At 38.3% G+C, this 25397-nt stretch overlaps 1 protein-coding gene across 1 annotated transcript in view; it reads right to left on the reverse strand.

Moving 5' to 3' along the window:
* VAV3 (vav guanine nucleotide exchange factor 3) overlaps nucleotides 1-25397 on the reverse strand; it is a 395580-nt gene that overhangs the window by 48121 nt on the left and 322062 nt on the right. The window contains exon 21 of the mRNA XM_060026411.1: nucleotides 2459-2524. Coding sequence (XP_059882394.1) covers nucleotides 2459-2524 — 66 coding nt within the window. The remainder of the gene's footprint in view (nucleotides 1-2458; nucleotides 2525-25397) is intronic.

Here is a 25397-nt window from a genome sequence, read left to right on the forward strand (position 1 = left end):
TATGTGTCCCCTAGATCTGAAATGGTTCTATTGTAGACAGCATATATATGGATCTTGTTTCTGTATCCATTCAGCCAGTCTGTGTCTTTTGTTTGCAACATTTAATTCATTTATGTTTAAGGTAATTATTGATATGTATGTTCTACTATGTTTCTAGCTTAGTATTATTTAGGTCACAAAGCTAGTATGAATTCCAACCCCCCATGTGGGTGGTTTTTGGATCTAAAGTTAAGAATTCTTAGGGGAGAGAGACTTTTTTTTCTGTTCCCCACCAAGATCCAAGACAAAGATAGGCATATCTTCTCCTGTGGGATAGTTTTCTTCTTGTTCACCCACTGAGCGCTCTGCGATTCACAGAGAGACACCCAAGTTTGCACTGTGCTTTAGCTCTAGGCTTTCTCTCCAGTAACCATATTGCCAGAAATGAAATTGTCTCCTGTGTTTTTCCTCCTTCTGCTTAGCTTCATTCACCTAACTTAACCTACAACCAACAAATGAATCTATAATTTCATTAAATAAAGCAGTAAAAATTTAATAGCTATTTATTAATTTTAAGCTATAAAAACAATCATATTTAGTTGGTAGTCCTACCCACAATTATGTGTTCCTCTACAACTCTTCATTAGCTAAACTTGTAAGCACATTTCTTTTTCTAGTAACTAACCAGATCACAAAATATCATTCAGTATTATCCTATAAGCTGATTTAATTACTATCTGCCATTGTTAATTACCTACATTTAGTTAGGAACTTTTGTTTGCTTTTTCACTTCTTTGTTCATTCATACAACAAAAATTTATTAAATACCTACTATGTGCCATACTATTCCTAAAATAAAACTTCAAATGCTCATTCTATGCTATATTCAAGGAGCTGTGAAAAGAAAACAGTACATGGTACATGAAATGCTTAATAGTTTTTTTTTATTGGAGTATAATTGCTTTACAGTGTTGTTAATTTTTGCTGTACAATGAAGTGAATCAGCTATATGTATACATATATCCCCTCACTTTTGGGCCTCCCTCCCCTACCCCCCCCCATCCCACCCATCTAGGTCATCACAGAACACCAAGCTGAGCTCCCTGTGCTAGGTTCCCAAAATCTTAATGTATGTGCCTACATATAAATATCAGTTCTTTAAGCATAGGAAGCCTTAATCTTATTCATATAAATGACAGAAAACTAGCTGAAGAATCATTTTTGCTTATCTAATTAAATGAGAGTGGTATGAAATTTCAATAATTGTTTTCGGGATTACAACATAACCTGAACAATATGTGGCATTAGATCATAGAACCAACAGAAATAGCAAGAGCTTTTTTTCTTTTTGATTCCCTTTGCTTTTGAAATTAATTAAGCTTGAATGAGTGGAGTAAATTATTCTTCAGACTACATCTGAGGTTAAGGATGGCAGACATTCCCATTTATAATATTAAAAAGAATGTTCAGTTTAGAAAACTGGGAAAGACTGAAATAAGGCAAGCAGAATAGTTTAAGAAGGTTTTTTCCCCCACAAACCAATAACTCCATTGTATTAGTAAAATAATTTCCTTTAATTAGAGTTAAGAACTTGAAAAGTGTCACAGAAAAATCTACCCCAAACACCAAATTACGATGATAAAATAACATCACCCTAAACAGAAATTTATAAATTTCATAAAGCATCAGAGAGTATATTTTATGTTATATTCATCCATAATAATATTTGAGTAAATATTCATTCTTCTTGTATCTGCCTAACGTGTTTGATGTTTTCAGAAAATGTCATTACGACACTAAATAAGCAGTTATGACAAACTAAAGCACAGAAAAATATATTAAGAGATTTGACTGAAGAATCTGCGGACATTCATGCTTTCTAGCAGGCTTTCAAACACACTAGTTGAAGTGCAATCTCTCTGTAACCCAAAGTGACTGGAAATATATTAGACCATACCATTCTTACCTCAGAGGGAAAAGGGAAGTTTGTACAATACATCTGATCAGTAGCTTTAGTTTATTCCTTCTAAAACCTTATAAAAATGTTAATTTTGTAAATTATACTAAGTAAAATTTTCCTGTTGCATGTATTCCCTTAACATTGTTTTTTTTTGCGGTAGCGGGCCTCTCACTGTTGTGGCCTCTCCTGTTGCAGAGCACAGGCTCTGGACGCGCAGGCTCAGCGGCCATGGCTCACGGACCCAGCTGCTCCGTGGCATGTGGGATCTTCCTGGACCGGGGCACGAACCCATGTCCCCTGCATCGGCAGGCGGACTCTCAACCACTGCGCCACCAGGGAAGCCCCTTCCCTTAACATTTAAAAATATTTCCTGACAATGGAATCATCATAATCTTGGAATATGTTATTAATAAGAAAATATTAATAGAATTAATGAGGGGCCAGACCAGTATCCTTTGTACTTTCTTGACAATTCATTATAGCATCAAAAAACAAAGTACAAAGAAATAAAATACTCACACATGGGCAAGGCTTGACAGCATCACTCGGAAAAAATCCAACCTCTCCAGATGTTAAATTTCTACCCTAAATTAGAAAAAAAGATGCCAGTTTTGAGAACAAATTTACTATAATGATGATCCCATAGCAGTAGATGCATAATGTTGTCAGTTGGGATCCTCAGAATTACTTCCACATTGTATCCAGTCCTAAGCATTAACTGACTATGGCTCAGGAAGGGAAGCATAAGCAGAAAGGTTTTAAAATTGTTAAACTTTACATATGGCTTCATATCACAATTATAAAATAAGAATTCAAGTTTGACTTTCCAATCTACCATTCAATTTTGTTAACTTCACACCCCTCAATCCTATAATAGAGATAATAGCATACTATATCTTTCAAATTTATATTCATAAATACAAGTAGATCACATTGGTTTTGTGTAAGCTCATAATTAATTAGGATATTGGTATCCCTAACAGAACTCATGAGAATGTTCCTCCAACAGGATGAGACATTTCAAGACATGTGGAAATGGAAAACAGAACATAATATGACATTTTAGATGATTTTCAAATTTAGGAGAAAGAAACAGGATACTGATTAAGGGAAAGGGACAGTTAAGATGTTGGAAGAAAGGATTACGACTCAAAACGCCATTGTAAATGAGAAAAGAGGGAAGAAATTAACAATAAGAAATGAATTTATTCTTGGAGACCTTTGGTCAAATTCCTCTTTAAAACAATCTCATGACACAATTGTTTCCCTTTTCTAGAAAGACAAACTGTACTCAAAACATACTGCAACAGGGCTTCCCTGGTGGCGCAGTGGTTGAGAGTCCGCCTGCCGATGCAGGGCACACGGGTTCGTGCCCCGGTCCGGGAAGATCCCACATGCCGCGGAGCGGCTGGGCCCATGAGCCATGGCCCCTGAGCCTGCGCGTCCGGAGCCTGTGCTCCGCGACGGGAGAGGCCACGACAGTGAGAGGCCCGCGTACCGCAAAAACAAAACAAAACATATGGCAACAATAAGCACATGTAATTAAAAAGTTCTTGTGAGATTATTTCTCCTTGTCCAGATATTGGGCTTGTTTTTATTTGCCATTTAACCATTGCTTGCTTCTCAGTAGCTCAGATGAATAAGTTGCATTATAATTGAATGCTACATGCTCTATTATTTTTGACAAAGAGAGTAACAAAAAACGATCAGAAAACATCTCCCTCTTGAAGTAGTATCGCTTTGTTCCCACAGATCTTGGCTATGAGTTTGTGGAGGAAATTTTAAAAAGTGGGAATCTAGAATTCAAGACAATGATGAGGAGGAAGACGAGGAGAAAAGGGAAGATGGGGGAGGGGAGAGTGGGAGAGAGAGAAGGTAAGTGGAGCAGAAAAGGGGGAAGAGTCAGAGGTATGGGGAAAAGGAGGGAAAAAAGAGAAGAGGAAAGGGTGGGGTTAGGATAGAAGGAGATCAATTACGTAACCAAGCAAGGAGAAGATAATAATTTTGGCCAGGTTCTCAAACCACATTGCACTTGCATATTAGGGAAAAGGTAAGTGAACAAGAGGGGTATTCATTCATTTAGTCAACAAATACAGTATCTCATGTTTGGTTAGACACTGAGAAAAATGCAAAAATTCATAAAACAGTTCTTGTTTTCCCCTGTATTTTCAGAAGATATGTATACACCTAATTATAATACAAAATAGAAAGGGCTAAATACTGAAAGAGGTACAGGAGATGCTATGGAAATTCAAAAGCTAAACTGAGTATTGGGGGTTTGCCAAAAAGCTACATGGAAGAGGGGGCACATGAATGTAAAATGTGCAGGGTTTAAACAAATAGAGATGGAAATGGAGAACATTCTGAAAACAAAATACATCAAGAGAAAGGCATGGGGCTAGGAAATTACAGGATGTGCATGGGAAATGCAAATCGTTCCCTTTAAATGGAGTCTAATAATGAGTAACACTTATTGTACCCCTAACTGTATGCTAGACACTGCCCTGAGTGTTTCATTTAATCCTTATAATAATCTTTTGTCGTAGGTCCAACTACTATCCCTATTTTAAAGGTGAGAAAAATGAGACATAGAGGAGTTAAGTGATTTGACCATGATCACAGAGCCAGTAAGTGACAGAACCAGAATTCAAATTCAATTGTTCTAACTTCAGAGTTTTGCACTGCTTCTCGCTACAGTGTAAGACTCATAAAAGGGCACAGTAGAAAGAAAGCTAAAAGGTACTAAGGAACCAGTTTGACAGTGATATCTGAATTTATCATTGGCCATGGGGTTTCAATAAAGGGGTTATATTATATTTTAGAAGAACTAACCTGGCATCAGTATGCAAGCTGGCTTATAGATGGGCATGACTTTATAGGTGAGAATAACATTAAAGAAATGGTGTCATAGAAAGGGAAGGAGGTCTGGAGGAAGGGAAACAGGTGCTAGAGACATCATTTAACTACAGTGTTTGGGACCTGCCTATGGATTAGATATGAGAAGAGAAGACTATGGGAGTTAAAGATTAGGGGAAAAGTCAAGGATGGAGGTGATCCATCCAGATAACACAGATTTAGATGGCAGTCATATAGAGGGGAACCTTGAAGTCACAGGAGCAATAACGTTGTGGAAGGAAATGTAGACAGAAGAAAACAATACTTAGAGAAATTAGTCTAATTAGAAGGCAGGAAGGAACCACCAGGAGGGAGGAGAATCAGACACTAGAGTGTGATGGCAGCACAGTAACTATAAGGTTGGAAGGAAATGTTCCTTTCATTCAACTGTATTTACTGAGTGCTTTTTGGTGCTTTATTTTAAGCATGACACTGAGATACAAGTAAGTATAATATTTGGGGACTATATGACTAGCTAGACCCTTATATAAATATAAATGCACCACGATGCTACCTGAGTAGAAAATATAAGGGTGTGCAGGTGGGAACCATGTACTGACCAAGGCTCATAAGTGAAAAAAAGGGTGATTGTTTTAAAGTAAAATAAGACCTCTGAGAGTACACCAAAGGAGGTAAGTCTGTTTTTCAGGGGAAAGGCCTAAGCAAGAGCTTTACAATGGTTTTTTAAAACCTATATTTGAAGATGTATCAACAAATTGGAAAACTTTGGCAATTATAAGAACGGTGAACTGTCAATTCCTATCCTTCATCAGAAAAAGAACGAAAGGTCTTACTCTATTGAATGCAGAGTTCGGGAAAAGCAGTGATATTCTGTGACAGTGCATTTAACGCTATTGGAGAACTCCCAGGAGAAGGAATTTTTCTCACTAAGCAGACTACTAACATCATTCTGTATTTTTTCCTTAATGAAATGTCCTAGCAGTGCAGGCTACATTTCCTTAATGGTCACAGGCATCCCTTAGATGACAAAGAGGTGAGAAAGAATTTAACATAACAGACAGATAGATGAATAAGGTCACATTTCCTCACTAATTTCTATGAGATGTCAGTTTCAGCTATGGGAAATAATATGTGCTATACTTAATGATTTTCCACTTATAAGGCAGTAGCCATCCTACAACATTTGGAAGATTAAAAAACAAAGTAGTGTGTAGGTGGGGTGTCTTTGGTTCCCTGGTGTTTGTGTGTGTGCTGTGCATTGATCACTCATTAATACTAATGGGCGGAGCAGCTATCAATCTCCTACGCATGGATGGAACTGCAGACTGTAGCTATGAAATCAACCATTTTCAAAGGCAATGATTTTGTACACTTTATGTGATCTATTTATGAATTTTTTACTAACCTTGATAAGAGACATGTAGCTGAATTTCCTTTTTCTTTACTTTTCCTGTGTGGGCATTTTATTCCGGGTCAGATAATCAACTTGTCATTCCTTTTATGCCTATTACAAATGCCAGAGATAGGGAGTCTTCTTTTCGTTATCCTCCTGTCTGATGTTTGTTTTTGTGAGTCCCTTAACATCTTCAAGGTCAACTTGAAAACATTTACAGTTATGTGTCATCTGATGTACCATATAGTGCTATCTTCATATGCATTTAGTCTACAGGGCATTCTCTACGTTATGTGATGGGACTTTTGTAAATCTAACAGTATAGTTTGGGTCATTATGAAAATATTCTCTTTGGAAAGTACCTGAGAGAATAGGTTATGGGCTGTATATGGTAAGAAAATATGCACCTTTATAGCTTTCATTAAATGTTGCAGACATAAAACAATATTAAATTATAATTCATAAAATAATCCCTTTTTTCCTGAAAAGCAAGTTGCTTCCTGTATAAAAATGAATCAAACAGAAAATTGACAACTGTCTCTGAAATTCCTGAATGTCACAAATATAAATGCATATTCAGACATTTATTCCCAACTGACCTTTGGTTATAACGATTTTTCATTTTTCTTCAATAGGAAACTACAGGGACTCACAATGAATTAAAACCACTTAGAAATGCTGGTAGAAATGATATTTACAATCTACCTATATGGAGAAAAGCATTAATGTATGCTAGAATGGCAGAGCTAAAACTGCATTTTTAAACTCATAAACAAGGATGGCTGAAAATGATAGAAAATATCCTCCAAAAATCTTAATCGTAAATTGCTTGGCTCCTAACTTTGTACAAAGGAGAAAAAATTGCTTGAAGAAAAATACAGAGTGTCTTTTCCCTGTGGCTCATTTATCCCCTTAATACCACCTGGACTGGAGCTTTAATGCACTCCTGGAATAGCACTGAACAATTTGAAACAGATGTGGAAAGCTGAATGTGAAAGGGACAGATTAATGGTTATTTATGAAAGATGGGAAGTTCTCCCAAGTTACAATGCCCTAAACACTTTCAATGTATGCATGATGGTGCTGTGGAGATTACTAAGCGATTTATCACACATGGGTAAGGGCCAGAGCAACTGTCACTCTGGCCAGTCACTCTCTCACTGTCAGGAACACACAGCCTGCCATGGGGGGCGGCGGAGGGGAGATGTACAGGGTGGCCGTGAATTATGGGAATACAGGTGAATATACAAATTAATTGACTGAATGGATGGATAAGCTTTTAGCAAGCACTACTTTGGGAATTATTCTGACCGGCTTCTTTTTTTTTTATTCTTCACTTTTTGTGAGTACGTGAAATGGAACCAAAGGACCAGAAAAGGAGAGAAGACCACGACAAAGAACCTGTCTGAAATTGGCCTTTGGTAAGGAATGATCTCTGATGATAGTTGCAGCCACACTGTAACCAGTGTCATCAGTTAGATATACATCAGTGTTAGTTGTTGGAAAACAGAAAAAGGCAGTATCAGACAGCAGGGATGTGGCATCAGAAGAGCTCATTCTCTTCCCAGCTCTGCTATAAAAATCTGTGCAACTGCAGGCAAGCCTCAATGATAAGGAAGAGGATAAGATCTGCCACACAGACCTCACCAGGGTGTTACAAGGATCAAAGAATTAACATATGTGAAAGCACTCGGTAAATGCCAAAAAATCCCTATTCTTTGTTTTTTCCTCCAATATTGCTTTTTGATTTATCTCAATTTTTTTTACTCCTAAATTTTCATTTTTTTTGGTTGGCCTATTCACATGTCATTAAAATAGAAATACCTGGTTCTGCGTATAATCCCACCATCTTTCTTATTTATATTTATGCAAGTTTGCTAAGCCACAAGTAACAGGCTCTCATATGTTTCACCTGAATAGGAATTAATTGCATTGCAGACAGTCCATTTCTTTATCTCAATGCTTTCTTGCTAGTACACACATATTTTTCATTGTTAATTGCTTCTTGTATGTTGAGTAAGGTAAGAAACACATTTTTCTACACGTGAACACCATGAAAATTTGCCAGACATAATTGCATATGGTTATACTGAATGGTCCTAACAGTGAATTCCAAAATATTCATGCACACACACAAAGGAACAAAACCATAAACCATGTGCTTTTACCATTTCTCAGTCAAAGGAGAACAGGGTCTTTAACTTTTGTCCAACGTATAAACAGTAAACACAAGGTTTTTCAGAAGGCTGTATGAAACTCACATTCCTGGTATAGTTCATCTGTAGGTAAGTGGCTGTCATAAGCTTAGAATTCTGAATAACTCTAAAAAAACTTGCATCTTGATCTAGGATCTTTGAAATTAAATTTATCTTCACTTTGTAAAGGTTTATAATTGCATCGAGTCATCAAAATATGTGACAAAGGCCTCTTTTATATTTGATGGTTTTTCCAATGCACACAAAATAGTTTATGTTTACTATATCTGAAATTTTGGCAGACAACAGTGTCAAAAACTACAAAAGAAAAGAATTGTGAAATGTACGCTAAGAAAAACCCACTAAAAAGCCATAAGCTGTATTTCTACACTTATTAGATGTGAGATGAATATAAAAGCAGAATGAGACTTGAGACTGCAGTATATTTTTCTTGCTATCCAAAAAATGTATTCTGTGAGGTTCTTGGATTTCTCCAGCAGGGAAGGGAACTCTATAGTTATGGGCGTCTTGAGGCTTTTTCTCCAGATTCTCACTGGCTAAGACACTATACTACACACAGTGCAATCTTGAATCAAAATCTTATAACTGATGAAAGAAAAATCAGCAAGCAAAAAACCAATCTGCATGTAGGTAAGCCAAATCCTAAGTGGTTACTCAGTACAAAATCTGGAAAGAAAAACACAGTTCTACCACATCTTGGAAGAAATCCTATTTGGGGAGAGGCCACATAGTCCCCAAAATAAATCAGGATTACCAAAGGTCCAAAATATAGATATTTGTTTTTCTACTCCTAACAGACAATTGATGAATGTTTTCCTATCCTTGGTGATTTTAAGTAATCACAAAGGAAGTATTCTGAGTAATAGCACCTTACAGAGTATATGCTCATGGCAGCATTAGGCATTTTTAAAGAAATTACTCTTCTACTAAGGACAGAATTAGTATTTTAATGAAAAGTGTATTGGCTTCTTTATTTACACTATGCTAGGTACCAGGAGATTAGAAATGAATAACATGGTTACTATCTTCAAGGATCCCATTCAGATCATGTCTTAACTAGCTTTTGATTTGGTTATTTCCATAGAGTTTTATAGAATTTTGGATCAGAAATAAAACTTTTGTGGTAATATTGATAATTTGATAGGTATAGAGAATCAGGAACCCAGTATTCTCTTCCTGGCTTTCAGATCTTCAGTAAGTCATTTAATCATTCTTGGCTTCAATATTCTCACCTGTAAAATGACAGACTTTGAACCATGAATTTCTGAGGTCTCTTTTACTACTAAAGTTCTTTGTTTATATGATCGTGTTTCCCAAGTCCCTACAGTTCTCTGGTCAGTTACTGTTACTAAGAAATATCTGAGCTACAGACTCTTAATTACAGATACTACGTGTCAGTAATTTAATCTGGTTGTACTTATAGAAGAGAACAACATTTCAGGTCCTTAATGACTTTCATTCTAACTCAGTGTGAAGTCTTCCGTTTTCCAGGGTACACAGGATTGGCTTGTTAGAAATGACATTCCTTCATTCATTCTTTAGGAATTCACATTACCATGAATAATTAAAATTCAATATATGTTATAATCTGATAAATTACTTGGCCCAAAGCCTTAAGGGTATGCACACGTGCATACTCTATTGAAACCCTTCACAGTATCAAATCAATTGCAGATTGATGGCCCATGGAAGGTATTCTGTGCTTGACACAAACTTGTAGTAATTATGACAGAACATAGCTTATATGGTGGTAAAATAATAGAAGAAAAAGGACCAGAACAGATTTCCTCAGAACTTTTTCCTTAATAATGTTACTCTCTGTTTGGAAAAGAAGAGGTAATACTTTACTGTTGGAACTTCTACTTAGACAGCAGAGACTTCATCTAGTCATATTATAACCTACATTTTGCCCTGTCCCAAATGTAGGTTATAATGGGAAACACGGGAAAAGTACCAGTAAGAACTGTTAATCAAAAATGCCTGTCTTGAGAGTTAACAATTAGGACCTCACCCACTTTGTCAGGAGGTTTGCCAATTCCCACAATACAGTCTGTACACTTGGAAACATTCCTGCAAACTCAGTTTATGATCTATTCAATCAAAGCCAGTTGGCAGTTACCCAGGGAAAATGATTCTTATAGGCCTTTACTAATGTCTATTATCTTCCATAATCATCTCTCCCGGGCCTCTCTTGTTCTATTACAGCCACATTCTGCCTTTATCTACTTTCCTGTAATTAGGGACCCTGATTTAGCTCAATATTTTGAGGTAAACACCTGTCAAAATAAAGATCTCATAATTACAGGACATACTTATACCAAATCAGCCTCTACTCTTTTCACACAGCTTCTAATCTTCTAATGCACAATTTCAATTCTGCCTTGGTTTCTCCTAGTTTTACACAAGGGATGAGCAAGTGGTGAGAGGCAGTGTAGAAGCCAAACCAAGATCACCTGAGGAACACCTGGAACCTGCTCCAGTACTGCCTAAAAAGGTATCGCTGTCATGGTAAAAACCAAGTTTCAGATTTCACAAAGAAACGCCCTGGAGTAGGAATCTCACCTAGGAAAAACAGTTCCCAGAGATGTTTACTCTCTGGTTTATAACGCCAAAGCAATGAGTCTTTTGGTATCAGGAATCAAGTTTTCTTAACAAAAGAGATATGATTCTTTCAGAAATATTTCTTTTGTGTTCTGTTTGCCTCTGATGATGATGCAGTCTGACACTCGAATTTTAGATCAGGAGAAAAAAGGCATAGTTTTAGAAAATTCTATTGTAGCTAATATTCTTGTGTGGTCTAGAAGGAATCAGAAAAGTCTCCTCCTTATTTAGGGCAAAGGAAAAGAATGCTTTGAAGTGACTTGACAACGAAAGTAGCAGGCAGAGACGTTGTTGGGAGGAAAGATCCACTAATTCCCCTCCACTTACCTCCCTTCTTTGGACATCAGAGGGTGTCTGGGTCAGGTCCTGTGTTATAGGACAGATGGCTTAAGCACAAAAGGTCAACAGTTCCCACAAGTAAGCACACCGTTCCCTAAGCAAAGTTTCTTTTCTGTAAACCCCTGTCCCTCTGTTTCCTTCCCACTCTCCTTGAGGTATCTAAGGCCTTCCTGGTCCAAACCTGCTGTGAAGAAAGGGCTCATGATTTTATCCTGTTTATGTCAACTATGTCCTTCAGAATTTATCATTTGTGATTTTATGTCTAATTATGAAGTAAAAAGTTTAATATCTAACTAAAGAAATTTCAAGAATTCGGTATCAGAATTGGGTGAGCAGAGTGGTCTTCTATGAGCCTGTGCAGGACTCTTCATATTAAATGTGGGGAAGATGAAATTTTAAGCTTTTAAGCTTTTTAGAAATTTTAAGCTTTTAAGCTTTTTAGAAACCAAACTGATACTCATTTTCCCACTTCCGAAAAATGAAGCTCTTTCAAAATCATTAACAATGATATTTCAAATCAAAAATCTTTCAAAATCATTAACAATTACACCAAAATATACTTTTTCTCCTTTTCAATTTTCTTTCAAGTTTACTTCCTATTTCCTATGATTTTTACAACACCAACATGCTTGTGAGTCATTTAAATATTAAAATCCCCATTTTATAGATAAAGAACTTGAGGACACAAGGTTAAATAGCTTTAAGACTATTCTGAGAGAACAAAGATAAATTTAAATCTGACAAGATGAATGAATACTTTTATGGTTTTTCAAATAACAGCATAAAGTGTAATTTGAGTTAATAAACAATGAATTTGAAAACTTGTAAATAACATATGTGTTATGGAAATAGGAGCTCTAACCAGTTATTCATTTTAAACCCATGGACTGAATGCCTCTCTTATTCTAGGCATTAGAGATGAAGATGCGAAAGCCATGGTTCTTACCTTTCTGGAGTGCTCTAACTGGACAGGGAGACGGATGAATAAACCATTAGGATACAGTATGATGAGTTACAAGATAGAAGTCCTTTTGGTTCAGATAATGTGACCCCCAAATTGAGTCTTGATGGTAAAGAAGGATTTATCTAAGAGAATGTGGGTAGAGGGGAAATTTCAGGCAGAAGGTAAAATATATGTCAGTGACTGAAGGTTTGAGAAAACATGTCTCCTATGAAAAAGATCCCTTCAATTGAACCCTCCAATTTTTTCCAAGTTAGAATGAGAAAAAATGCACCTGTAAAAAAAAATCACCTGGATTGTTCGTTTGAACACAAATAAATACAGCAGTCATGTGGGAAGCAAAAGTTCTGACAAGGTAAACTAAGACAAGGGTCAACTTGCTGCAGTCACTACCACTGTGTCTTGAGGGCTCAGACGGTGGTAAAGGGGGATTTAACCCCTTTTTGCCCATGGCCAAGTCCAGGGCCAACCCCACCCCTCTCCCACCCCAGGCTCCTTGCCTCGGGACTCCGTGTGGGTAGGAATGCTTCCCTCCTGTTGAGAATCTCCCTAAGCTCAACTTATTTTCTGACTTTTTATTCTTTCCTTTGAGGCAAAGAGTTAAAAAAATTTAGAAAGCAAATACTTCTACGTAAAGCAATGTTTTGTTTCCTGATTATTCTACCAAAACAGAACTAAACTGCCTTTAAAAAATGTGTTTTCCTTAAAGGTATAAAAAATTACAAGTGACTCTCCTAAAACAAAGAAAGGATGCTCTAACATATAGAACTAAAGTAGGAGACCAGAAGTCTGGAAGAGAGTTTAATTTTAATTCTGCACATGCCGTCCTATAGATGGATGATAAATTTGGCCCTTTAAAAACCACAGTTATAATTTACCTTCTTCACGGAGATTTCTGTGAATTAATCAGAATGCGTATAAAAACATTTTCACTCCTTAGAATAAAGATCATGTAGATGTATGATTTGTAAGTGTGAAGTATCACAACTATTTACTGGGTTATTTAACTTTCATTGTGGATAAAAAACATCTTTGGCACACTGATTACAGTTTACTGCTTATAACCGCCTTTTGGTTCCAATTAGCTTACAAAATTCTCCCTGTGGAACATTTGGGTATTCATAAATGACAATGAAGCAAATAAAGCCCCATGATATAGGACACAGGATCCTCATTGTTTCAGTAAGCTTTATTCTAAGAAGAAAACACATAAAAAGCACTCTATTGTAATGGAAACCATAGATGGCATGGCAGGATGTTATATTTGCCTGTTTCTCTCTCTTGCCCTCTTTCCTTCTCTGATAAGTAGAAATCTGTATCTTTTCTGGGAGAATAAAGTTTCCAATATGAACAAATCTCTTTAGGCCAGAAGGATATTTTCCTCAGTTACTAAGCCCTTATTATCACATATTGCAACACGTTTATCATCAGTCCAATGACATGATCAGGATTGTTCCATATGTTACACTCAGTAAAAACTGTGCCTTACACCTACACTAGGAAACACACTAAATGGCCCATTTCCTATTTTATATTCATTTCACTGGAAGGCAATTTTATAGAACTTTCGAGGAAAGAAAAAGACAACAAAAAAGACTGAGAAAACGAATCCCTTCAATGCAAAGATTAAACAGAGAACATTTTTACAGCTCAAGTGGCAACTCATTGTTTGAAAGAAGTTATAATGAAAATGCAGATAGCCCACTCACTTCAATAACATTAGAAATTACTGTTGTTATAATAATAATACAGACTAGACGAATAGCTATTCAAAGAAAGAAAGTTCCTGATAGATAGTAGAGGATAATTTGTATTCTCTGGACATAGGGTATGTAGAAAACATGACAGACTACAAGAAAATCCAACTTTCTACACTAATGAGTGAAGTGACTCGCTTGGAAAAAAAAGAAGAAAACAGTTTAGTTTAGAAATCATAATTTCTTGAAAATTTCCAAATAAGCCAAAGCACTTAACTAGTACAAAAGACATTTTTGGAATGCAAATGCAAAGCCACTGTAACAGCCCAGTAACAATCCTAGATTAATATCCTCAGGTTTAACTCTAGATATATTTGTAACAATATGATTTACAAAAACTCTTAATTAAAAACTTAAAATGGAAACCAGCTGCATCACTTTATCCTGAGCTTTGAACATTCCTCAGATCACTAAGGCCATGAGATTAGAAACCAGTTGTCTTGTTTGTGGTCCTCCCCGGGTGAAGCACAGTCAGACACATAGTAAGCAATTTATTAGTATTTGCATGGATGAATTGGTGATCATTCATCCCTGAACTGATGAATGGGTGAATAAATAGAAGCTACTGTTTAACGAGCACTGTGCTAGAACTCTTCCATATTTTATTCTGTATGCATTTTACAGATGATAAAGCTGAGGTGCACAGAGCAAGTAGTCTATAAAGGTTATGCTGCTAGATGGCAGAATCAGTAACTAATACTCAGCAAAATGAGCTATAATTTCCTAAATGCTAGCACAGGAAAGAAAAACACTTAACTTGCTTCTCTGGTGCGAATTATGTACAATCTCAAATGAGACCAAACCAACTGAGTAGAGACCAAAGAGAGTTGCTTAAAAACTATCTTCTCAGAAGCAAATGAAAAAGAAAAACTCCCCAATGCAGGAGTCACATCTGTTAGGGTGCAGACCATAAAGCACTTGTCACATTGAACACGAAAACTGGCACATTAACGTACATGATCCACTGTAAACACACATACAGACTCACGTGATTTCAGAGAATCAAACCAGCAACATTCTTTATACGCTTAGACCCAACAAGGAAGAGAGTTTTGTTCAGAAATTTAAAAAACAGGTCGCTGTAGAGCATGCCACTGAGTAAGTACACATTCAGGCCAGTTTCCTACAGTACTTCCCACATGTACAGCCTGTAAAACAAAAGCTGATTTTATCATGACAGCCTTAAAGTATTGCAAGATCTTAATTGCCTTTTGAATCGGACAAAACAATTGTATCAAGTTCAGTATGAAGGGTGCAGCAACTATATTTTCAATGTATACAGATTCTTTGAAAATACACCCTTTACTCGATATCTGTCAGAGCCAAAGTACTGAGTTCATTTTAACACCATATTTTGTAGTTAGTTTGCTATAAATGACCAAATAGTGAGCTGGGGATAATGCCCTAACTCTCATGGAATCTTACCAATTGGATCATCTAGTCAGTGGCTGACATTAAATTTATCTGCGATTGTATACAATCTACTCACGCCTGGGCTCAACACAGACTAACTGTATCCTAATCTCTGGAAGTGGAGTTGTGTGTTGACATTTTACAAGGCACCCCCTCCCAGATGACTCAGTCAGAGTTGTGAGCTCTGCTCTGGTCCAGCCCCGCTCTTGTAACAAATGAAGAAATTAAGCCACATAGCAATTAACTGACTTGACCCAGGCACAGAGCTATTGGGCTACAGATGCATGACTTGAATCCAGGTTTTCTCATTCTGCCACTACTCCTTTCAATAAGGCTAGTATCTGTTAGCTAAAAATCCTTTGACTGGCTTAGAGGTACCCATAAGACAATTCTGAGCCACGCTATATCCTTGTCAGAAATACTTAATGAACTTGTAACATATCTTGGAAATTCAAACAGAGCACTAGCTGCCAGCAGGCATGAAGGGTTCTTCTAAAGACAGGCAACCTAATGTCAAACCAATAATTGGAGCTGATTATTGAAGTGTGAGCTATGTCTGAGCAGTGAGTACAGAGCTGATACTCAATACACACTTGCTGAACTGAACTAAATGTGCTAATTGTTTTCCTCTGTTCTAGACATTAGCCTTTCTTGTTCCTATCATATATCATCCCCTCAACAGATACACACACACGTTTTGTCATCGAGTGGTTCTCATTTCTCCGGAGAGTTTCCAAAGCCATTATACCATCATATGAGAAACACCTCATGTTTCCAGGCTGCTGAAATGAAATGACAATAATTTCTTTCTTATAGTCTAAAGAGAATAGAAGGCAGTACAATTTAGTAAAAGAGTGCTGGGGCTTCCAGTTCATCACTCCGTCCTAAGAAGAAAGAAGCTGAATGGGCTGAAAAATCAACAACTTTGCTTGGATCCATAAGAGAGGGGAAGACACAGGACAAACCTTGGCCCTGAAGACCAGAGAGACAGACAGGCAAACACAGGGAGTCACAGAGGAGGAAACTCACCAGCAGAAACTACTACAAGACCCAGTGCTGACGCAGCAGCGGAAAACCTGCACTGTAACTGACAAGTTGCTGGCCCCTTAGTGACAACACCCCTCAGAGTTAAAAACTCCAGGAGCCCAGTCACTGGGGGAGCCCCACCATATTGTAAGACTTACCTTAAGGAGCTCAACCAGATTCCCATGGTAAATATGAGAAAAAAAATTCCCTCTTGGCTACATGCAGAGGGAGGGCAAAAGGCATTCCCCTCTTAACAAGGCCTGCCCTTAGAGGAAATTAGTTAACCAGAGCACAACCTGCTGGGGTATTTTCAGAGCCTACCTGACCTGGGGAAGAAAAACACTCAACTCCAGCCCACTCTAGCCATCCTATACCACCTTAGAGGGGAGAAAGAAAACTGAAAACAAAACAAAACAAAACCTGTGAGGTTTATCATCCAGAGGCACAAGCTCACTAAAAATGGGACCTAATCATAGGACTAATATGTCCCCTCCTGCCACACTTCACCACACCACTAAAGGCCTATTTACAGCAGTTCCCTTTACCCAGTACCTCACACCTGGCTACCCAAGAAAAAAATTACAAGACATACCAAAAGGCTACTTAACTTCACAGTGCGTTAGTTTGCTCATTTATAAAATGGGGATAATAATAGTATTTTTTATAGAATTTTCATTAGCATTATACGTGTTAATATATGTAAAGCGCGCTTAGAACTCTACCTTGTACATAAAAAAGGTACAATGAACACTAGTCATTAGTGCTATTGTTGTCATTATTGTCGCAAGAAAGGAATAAATAAGAGGGAATTCTGTCCAGGTCTGCCGGAAACAGGGCTAGGAGGAAGAAGGTAGATGGGACAGGAAAGGCTTCACAGAGAAGGCTCCAAATGAGCTGGAGTAGCAGCAGGAAGGCGTACACGGGAGGGATGGAGGGCACATAGCATATGGGCCACCCATGAGAGATGAGGTCAGAGAAGCAGGCAAGGATCGGACACAGATCCTCGGGTTCACAAATGCTTCCATTCAGACTAAGAAATGTGAATTCCGTATGGTCGAAGGAAGACCCTGGAAGACTTTAACAAGGGATTATGTAATTCACTGCAATGTGAACTTTGTAGTGGTGGGAGGGTGGCAGGAAGACAAATTCTGGAGGCAAGGAGACCAGTTAGAAGGTGATTTCAGATGTCAAGCAGCAGCTGATTAGAGTAGAAACTAGGCAGTGACAGTAGAGATGGAGAGGAAGAAATGCATTGAGAGCTAGTCAGAGGATAAAAGGAGGCTTATCTGATGACTAAGGAGATGAGGAGGTGGTGAGAGAATGGAAGGAATAGAGAATATACCAAGATGCCAGACGTGAGTGGAGGGCGGTGGATGAATTGGATGGTTATGTCATCAATCAATAAGGATACAGAACACTTGAACAACACTATCAATTACTTGGACTTCATTGGCATTGGTAGGACATCCCACCACAAAAAGTAGAATACACATTCTTTTCAACTGTACACAGAACATTTCTCAAGATAGACCACTTTCTGGGCCATGAAATAATTCTTAATAAAATAAAAATTATTTAAGTCATACAAACTATTTTCCCTTATGATATGGAATTAAATTAGAAATTAAAAGAGCGGGGGAAGATGGCAGAAGAGTAAGACGCGGAGATCAACTTCCTCCCCACAGATACATCAGAAATACATCTACACGTGGAACAACTCCTACAGAATACCTACTGAACGCTGGCAGAAGACCTCAGACCTCCCAAAAGGCAAGAACTCCCCATGTACCTGGGTAGGGCAAAAGAAAAAAGAATAAACAGAGACAAAAGGATAGGGACGGGACCTGCACCAGTGGGAGGGAGCTGTGAAGGAGGAAAGGTTTCCACATACTAGGAGCACGTTCGCGGGCGGAGACTGCAGGTGGCGAAGGGGGATGCTTCAGCGCCCCGGAGGAGAGCGCAGCAACAGGGGTGCGGAGGACAAAGCGGAGAGATTCCCGCATAGAGAATCGGTGCCTACCGGCACTCACCAGCCCCAGAGGCTTCTCTGCTCACCCGCCGGGGAGGGCGGGGCTGGGAGCTGAGGCTCGGGTTTTGGGTCGGAGCGCAGGGAGAGGACTGGGGTTGGCGGTGTGAACACAGCCTGAAGGGGTTAGTGCACCACGGCTAGCCGGGAGGGAGTCCGGGAAAAAGTCTGGACCTGCCGAAGAGGCAAGAGACTTTTTCTTCCCTCTTTGTTTCCTGGTGCGCGAGGCGAGGGGATTAAGAGCGCTGCTTAAAGGAGCTCCAGAGACTTGCGCAAGCCGCGGCTAAAAGTGCGGACCCCAGAGACGGGCATGAGACGCCAAGGCTGCTGCTGCCGCCACCCAGAAGCCTGTGTGTGAGCACAGGTCACTCTCCACACCTTCCGTCCAGGGAGCCTGTGCAGCCCGCCACTGCCAGGGTCCCGGGATCCAGGGACAATTTCCCTGGGAGAATGCACGGCGCGCCTCAGGCTAGAGCAATGTCACGCCGGCCTCTGCCGCCACAGGCTCGCCCCGCATCCGCATCCCTCCTTCCCCCCGGCCTGGGTGAGCCAGAGCCCCCGAATCAGCGGCTCCTTTAACCCCGTCCTGTCTGAACGAAGAACAGACGCCCTCCGGCGACATACACGCAGAGTCGGGGCCAAATCCAAACCTGAACCCCGGGAGCTGTGCGAACAAAGAAGAGAAAGGGAAATCTCTCCCAGCAGCCTCAGGAACAGCGGATTAAATCTCTAAAATCAACTTGATGTACCCTGCATCTGTGGAATACCTGAATAGACAGCAAATCATCCCAAATTGAGGAGGTGGACTTTAAGAGCAAGATTTATTATCTTTCCCCCTTTTCCTCTTTTTGTGCGTGTGTATGTGTATGCTTCTGTGTGAGATTTTGTCTGTATAGCTTTGCTTTCACCATTTGTCCTAGGGTTCTATCCGTCCACTTTTTTTTTTACTTTAAAAAAAAATCTTTTCTTAATAATTATTTTTTTATTTTACTAGCTTTATTTTATTTTACCTTACCTTATTTTCTTTTATCCTCTTTCTTTCTTTCTACTTTTTCTCCCTTTTATTCTGAGCCGTGTGGATGAAAGGCTCTTGGTGCTGCAGCCAGGAGTCAGTGCTCTGCCTCTGAGGTGGGAGAGCCAATTTCAGGATACTGGTCCACAAGAGACCTCCCAGCTCCACAGAATATCAAACGGCGAAAATCTCCCAGACATCTCCATCTCAACACCAACACCCAGCTTCACTCAATGACCAGAAAGCTACAGTGCTGGACACCCTATGCCAAACAACTAGCAAGACAGGAACACAACCCCACCCATTAGCAGAGAGGCTGCCTAAAATAATAAGTCCACAGACAACCCAAAACATACCACCAGACGTGGACCTGCCCACCAGAAAAACAAGATCCAGCCTCATCCACCACAACACAGGCACTATTCCCCTCCACCAGGAAGCTTACACAACCCACTGAACCAACTTTAGCCACTGGGGACAGACATCAAAAACAACGGGAACTACGAACCTGCAGCCTGCAAAAAGGAGACCCCAAACACAGTAAGATAAGCAAAATGAGAAGACAGAAAAACACACAGCAGTTGAAGGAGCAAGACAAAACCCCACCAGACCTAACAAATGAAGAGGAAATAGGCAGTCTACCTGAAAAAGAATTCAGAATAATGATAGTAAAGATGATCCAAAAGCTTGGAAATAGAATACAGAAAATGCAAGAAACATTTAACAAGGACCTAGAAGAACTAAAGATGAAACAAGCAACGATGAACAACACAATAAATGAAATTAAAAATACTCTAGAAGGGATCAATAGCAGAATAACTGAGGCAGAAGAACGGATAAGTGACCTGGAAGATAAAATAGTGGAAATAACTACTGCAGAGCAGAATAAAGAAAAAAGAATGAAAAGAACTGAGGACAGTCTCAGAGACCTCTGGGACAACATTAAATGCACCAACATTCAAATTATAGGGGTCCCAGAAGAAGAAGAGAAAAAGAAAGGGACTAAGAAAATATTTAAAGAGATTAAGTTGAAAACTTCCCTAATATGGGAAAGGAAATAGTTAATCAAGTCCAGGAAGCACAGAGAGTCCCATACAGGAAAAATCCAAAGAGAAACACACCAAGACACATATTAATCAATCTGTCAAAAATTAAATACAAAGAAAACATATTAAAAGCAGCAAGGGAAAAACAACAAATAACACAGAAGGGAATCCCCATAAGGTTAATAGCTGATCTTTCAGCAGAAACTTTGCAAGCTAGAGGGACTGGCAGGACATATTTAAAGTGATGAAGGAGAAAAACCTGCAACCAAGATTACTCTACCCAGCAAAGATCTCATTCAGATTTGATGGAGAAATTAAAATCTTTACAGACAAGCAAAAGCTGAGAGAGTTCAGCACCACCAAACCAGCTTTACAACAAATGCTAAAGGATCTTCTCTAGGCAAGAAACATAATAGAAGGAACAGACCTATAATAACAAACCCAAAACAATTAACAAAATGGGAATAGGAACATACATATCGATAATTACCTTAAATGTAAATGGATTAAATGCTCCCACCAAAAGACAGAGACTGGCTGAACTGATACAAAAACAAGGCCCATATATATGTGTCTACAAGAGACCCACTTCAGACCTAGAAACACATACTGACTGAAAGTGAGGGGATGAAAAAAGATATTCCACGCAAATGGAAACCAAAAGAAAGCTGGAGTAGCAATTCTCATATCAGAATATATAGACTTTAAAATAAAGACTATTACAAGAGACAAGGAAGGACACTACATAATGATCAAGGGATCGATCCAGGGAAAAGATATAGCAATTGTAAATATTTATGCACCCAACATAGGAGCACCTCAATACATAAGGCAAATACTAACAGCCATAAAAGGGGAAATCGACAGTAACACATTCATAGTAGGGGACTTTAACACCCCACTTTCACCAATGGACAGATCATCCAAAATGAAAATAAATAAGAAACACAAGCTTTAAATGATACATTAAACAAGATGAACTTAATTGATATTTATAGGACATTCCATCCAAAAACAACAGAATACACATTTTTCTCAAGTGCTCATGGAACATTCTGCAGGATAGATCATATCTTGGGTCACAAATCAAGCCTTGGTAAATTTAAGAAAATTGAAATTGTATCAAGTATCTTTTCTGATCACAATGCTATGAGACTAAATATCAATTACAAGAAAAGATCTGTAAAAAATACAAGCACGTGGAGGCTAAACAATACACTACTTAATAACGAAGTGATCACTGAAGAAATCAAAGAGGAAATAAAAAAATACCTAGAAACAAATGACAATGGAGGCACAACAACCCAAAATCTATGGGATGCAGCAAAAGCAGTTCTAAGAGGGAAGTTTATAGCAATACAATCCTACCTTAAGAAACAGGAAACATCTCGAATAAACAACCTAACCTTGCACCTAAAGCAATTAGAGAAAGAAGAACAAAAAAACCCCAAAATTAGCAGAAGGAAAGAAATCATAAAGACCAGATCAGAAATAAATGAAAAAGAAATGAAGGAAACTACAACAAAGATCAATAAAACTAAAAGCTGGTTCTTTGAGAAGATAAAATTGATAAACCATTAGCCAGACTCATCAAGAAAAAAAGGGAGAAGACACAAATCAATAGAATTAGAAATTAAAAAGGAGAAGTAACAGCTGACATTGCAGAAATACAAAAGATCATGAGAGATTACTACAAGCAACTCTATGCCAATAAAATGGACAACCTGGAAGAAATGGACAAATTCTCAGAATGCACAACCTTCTGAGACTGAACCAGGAAGAAACAGAAAATATGAACAGGGCAATCACAAGCACTGAAATTGAAACTGTGATTAAAAATCTTCCAACAAACAAAAGCCCAGGACCAGATGGCTTCACAGGCGAATTCTATCAAACATTTAGAGAAGAGCTAACACCTATCCTTCTCAAACTCTTCCAAAATACAGCAGAGGGAGGAACCCTACCAAACTCATTCTACGAGGCCACCATCACCCTGATACCAAAACCAGACAAGGATGTCACAAGAAAGAAAACTACAGGCCAATATCACTGATGAATATAGATGCAAAAATCTTCTACAAACTACTAGCAAACAGAATCCAACAGCACATTAAAAGGATCATACACCATGATCAAGTGGGGTTTATTCCAAGAATGCAAGGATTCTTCAATATATGCAAATTAATCAATGTGATACACCATATTAACAAATTGAAGGAGAAAAAACATATGGTCATCTCAATAGATGCAGAGAAAGCTTTTGACAAAATTCAACACCACTTTATGATAAAACCCTCCAGAAAGTAGGCATAGTCGGAACTTTCCTCAACATAATAAAGTCCATATATGACAAACCCACAGCTGACATCGTCCTCAATGGTGAAAAACTGAAAGCATTTCCACTAAGATCAGGAATAAGACAAGGTTGCCCACTCTCACCACTCTTATTCAACATAGTTTTGGAAGTTTTAGCCACAGCAATCAGAGAAGAAAAGGAAATAAAAGGAATCCAAATCGGAAAAGAAGAAGTAAAGCTGTCACTGTTTGCAGATGACATAATACTATACATCGAGGATCCTAAAGAAGCTACCAGAAAACTACTAGAGCTAATCAATGAATCTGATAAAGTAGCAGGATACAAAATTAATGCACAGAAATCTCTGCCATTCCTATACACTAATGATGAAAAATCTGAAAGTGAAATCAAGAAAACACTCCCATTTACCACTGCAACAAAAAGAATAAAAGACCTAGGAATAAACCTACCTAAGGAGACAAAAGACCTGTATGCAGAAAATTGTAAGACACTGATGAAAGAAATTAAAGATGATACAAATAGATGGAGAGATATACCATGTTCTTGGATTGGAAGAATCAACATTGTGAAAATAACTCTACTACCCAAAGCAATCTACAGATTCAATGCAATCCCTATCAAACTACCACTGGCATTTTTCACAGAACTAGAACAAAAAATTTCACAATTTGTATGGAAACACCAAAGACCCCGAATAGCCAAAGCAATCTTGAGAACGAAAAATGGAGTTGCAGGAATCAGGCTCCCTGACTTCAGACTATACTACAAAGCTACAGTAATCAAGGCAGTATGGTACTGGCACAAAAATAGAAATATAGATCAGTGGAACAGGATAGAAAGCCCAGAAATAAACCCACACACATATGGTCACCTTATCTTTGATAAAGGAGGCAGGAATGTACAGTGGAGAAAGGACAGCCTCTTCAATAAGTGGTGCTGGGAAAACTGGACAGGTAAATTTAAAAGTATGAGATTAGATCACTCCCTAACACCATACACAAAAATAAGCTCAAAATGGATTAAAGACCTAAATGTAAGGCCAGAAACTCTCAAATTCTTAGAGGAAAACATAGGCAGAATACTCTGTGACATAAATCACAGCAAGAGCCTTTTTGACCCACCTCCTGGAGAAATGGAAATAAAAACAAAAATAAACAAATGGGACCTTATGAAACTTCAAAGCTTTTGCACAGCAAAGGAAACCATAAACAAGATGAAAAGACAACCCTCAGAATGGGAGAAAAGATTTGCAAATGAAGCAACTGACAAAGGATTAATCTCCAAAATTTACAAGCAGCTAATGCAGCTCAATAACTACAAAACAAACAACCCAATCCAAAAATGGGCAGAAGACCTAAATAGACATTTCTCCAAAGAAGATATACAGACTGACAACAAATACATGAAAGAATGCTCAACATCATGAATCATTAGAGAAATGCAAATCAAAACTACAATGCGATATCATCTCACACCAGTCAGAATGGCCATCATCAAATAATCTACAAACATTAAATGATGGAGAGTGTGCAGAGAAAAGGGAACACTCTTGCACTGCTGGTGGGAATGTGAGTTGGTACAGCCACTACGGAGAACTGTATGGAGGTTCCTTAAAAAACTACAAATAGAACTACCATATGACCCAGCATCCCACTACTAGGCATATACCCTGAGAAAACCATAATTCAAAAAGAGTCATGTACCATAATGTTCATTGCAGCTCTATTTACAATAGCCCAGAGATGGAAACAACCTAAGTGTCCATCATCGGATGAATGGATAAAGAAGATGTGGCACATATATACAATGGAATATTACTCAGCCATAAAAAGAAACAAAATTGAGCTCTTTGTAATGAGGTGGATAGACCTAGAGTCTGTCATACAGAGTGAAGTAAGTGAGAAAGAGAAAGACAAATACCGTATGCTAACACATATATATGGAATTTAAGAAAAAAGAATTGTCATGAAGAACCTAGGGGTAAGACAGGAATAAAGATACAGACCTACTAGAGAATGGACTTGAGGATATGGGGAGGGGGAAGGGTAAACTGTGACAAAGTGAGAGAGTGGCATGGACATATATACACTACCAAACGTAAAATAGATAACTAGTGGGAAGCAACCGCATAGCACAGGGAGATCAGCTCGGTGCTTTGTGACCACCTAGAGGGGTGGATAGGGAGGGTGGGAGGGAGGGAGATGCAAGAGGGAAGAGATATGGGAACATATGTGTATGTATAACTGATTCACTTTGTTATAAAGCAGAAACTAACACAGCATTGTAAAGCAATTATACTGCAATAAAGATGTAAAAAAAAAATCAAAATTAGAAATCCCAAATATTTGGAAACTATATAATGCACCTCTAAATAACCCATAAGAAGAAAGTGAAAGTGAAATTAGAAAGTATTCTGAACTGACTTTAAAATACCAAATAAACACACCAAAATTTGGGTGACAGGCAGCAAAAGTAGTACTTAGAAACTTATAGTG

Source organism: Delphinus delphis, chromosome 1, assembly GCF_949987515.2.
Source record: "Delphinus delphis chromosome 1, mDelDel1.2, whole genome shotgun sequence".
Taxonomy (NCBI): Eukaryota; Metazoa; Chordata; class Mammalia; order Artiodactyla; family Delphinidae; genus Delphinus; species Delphinus delphis.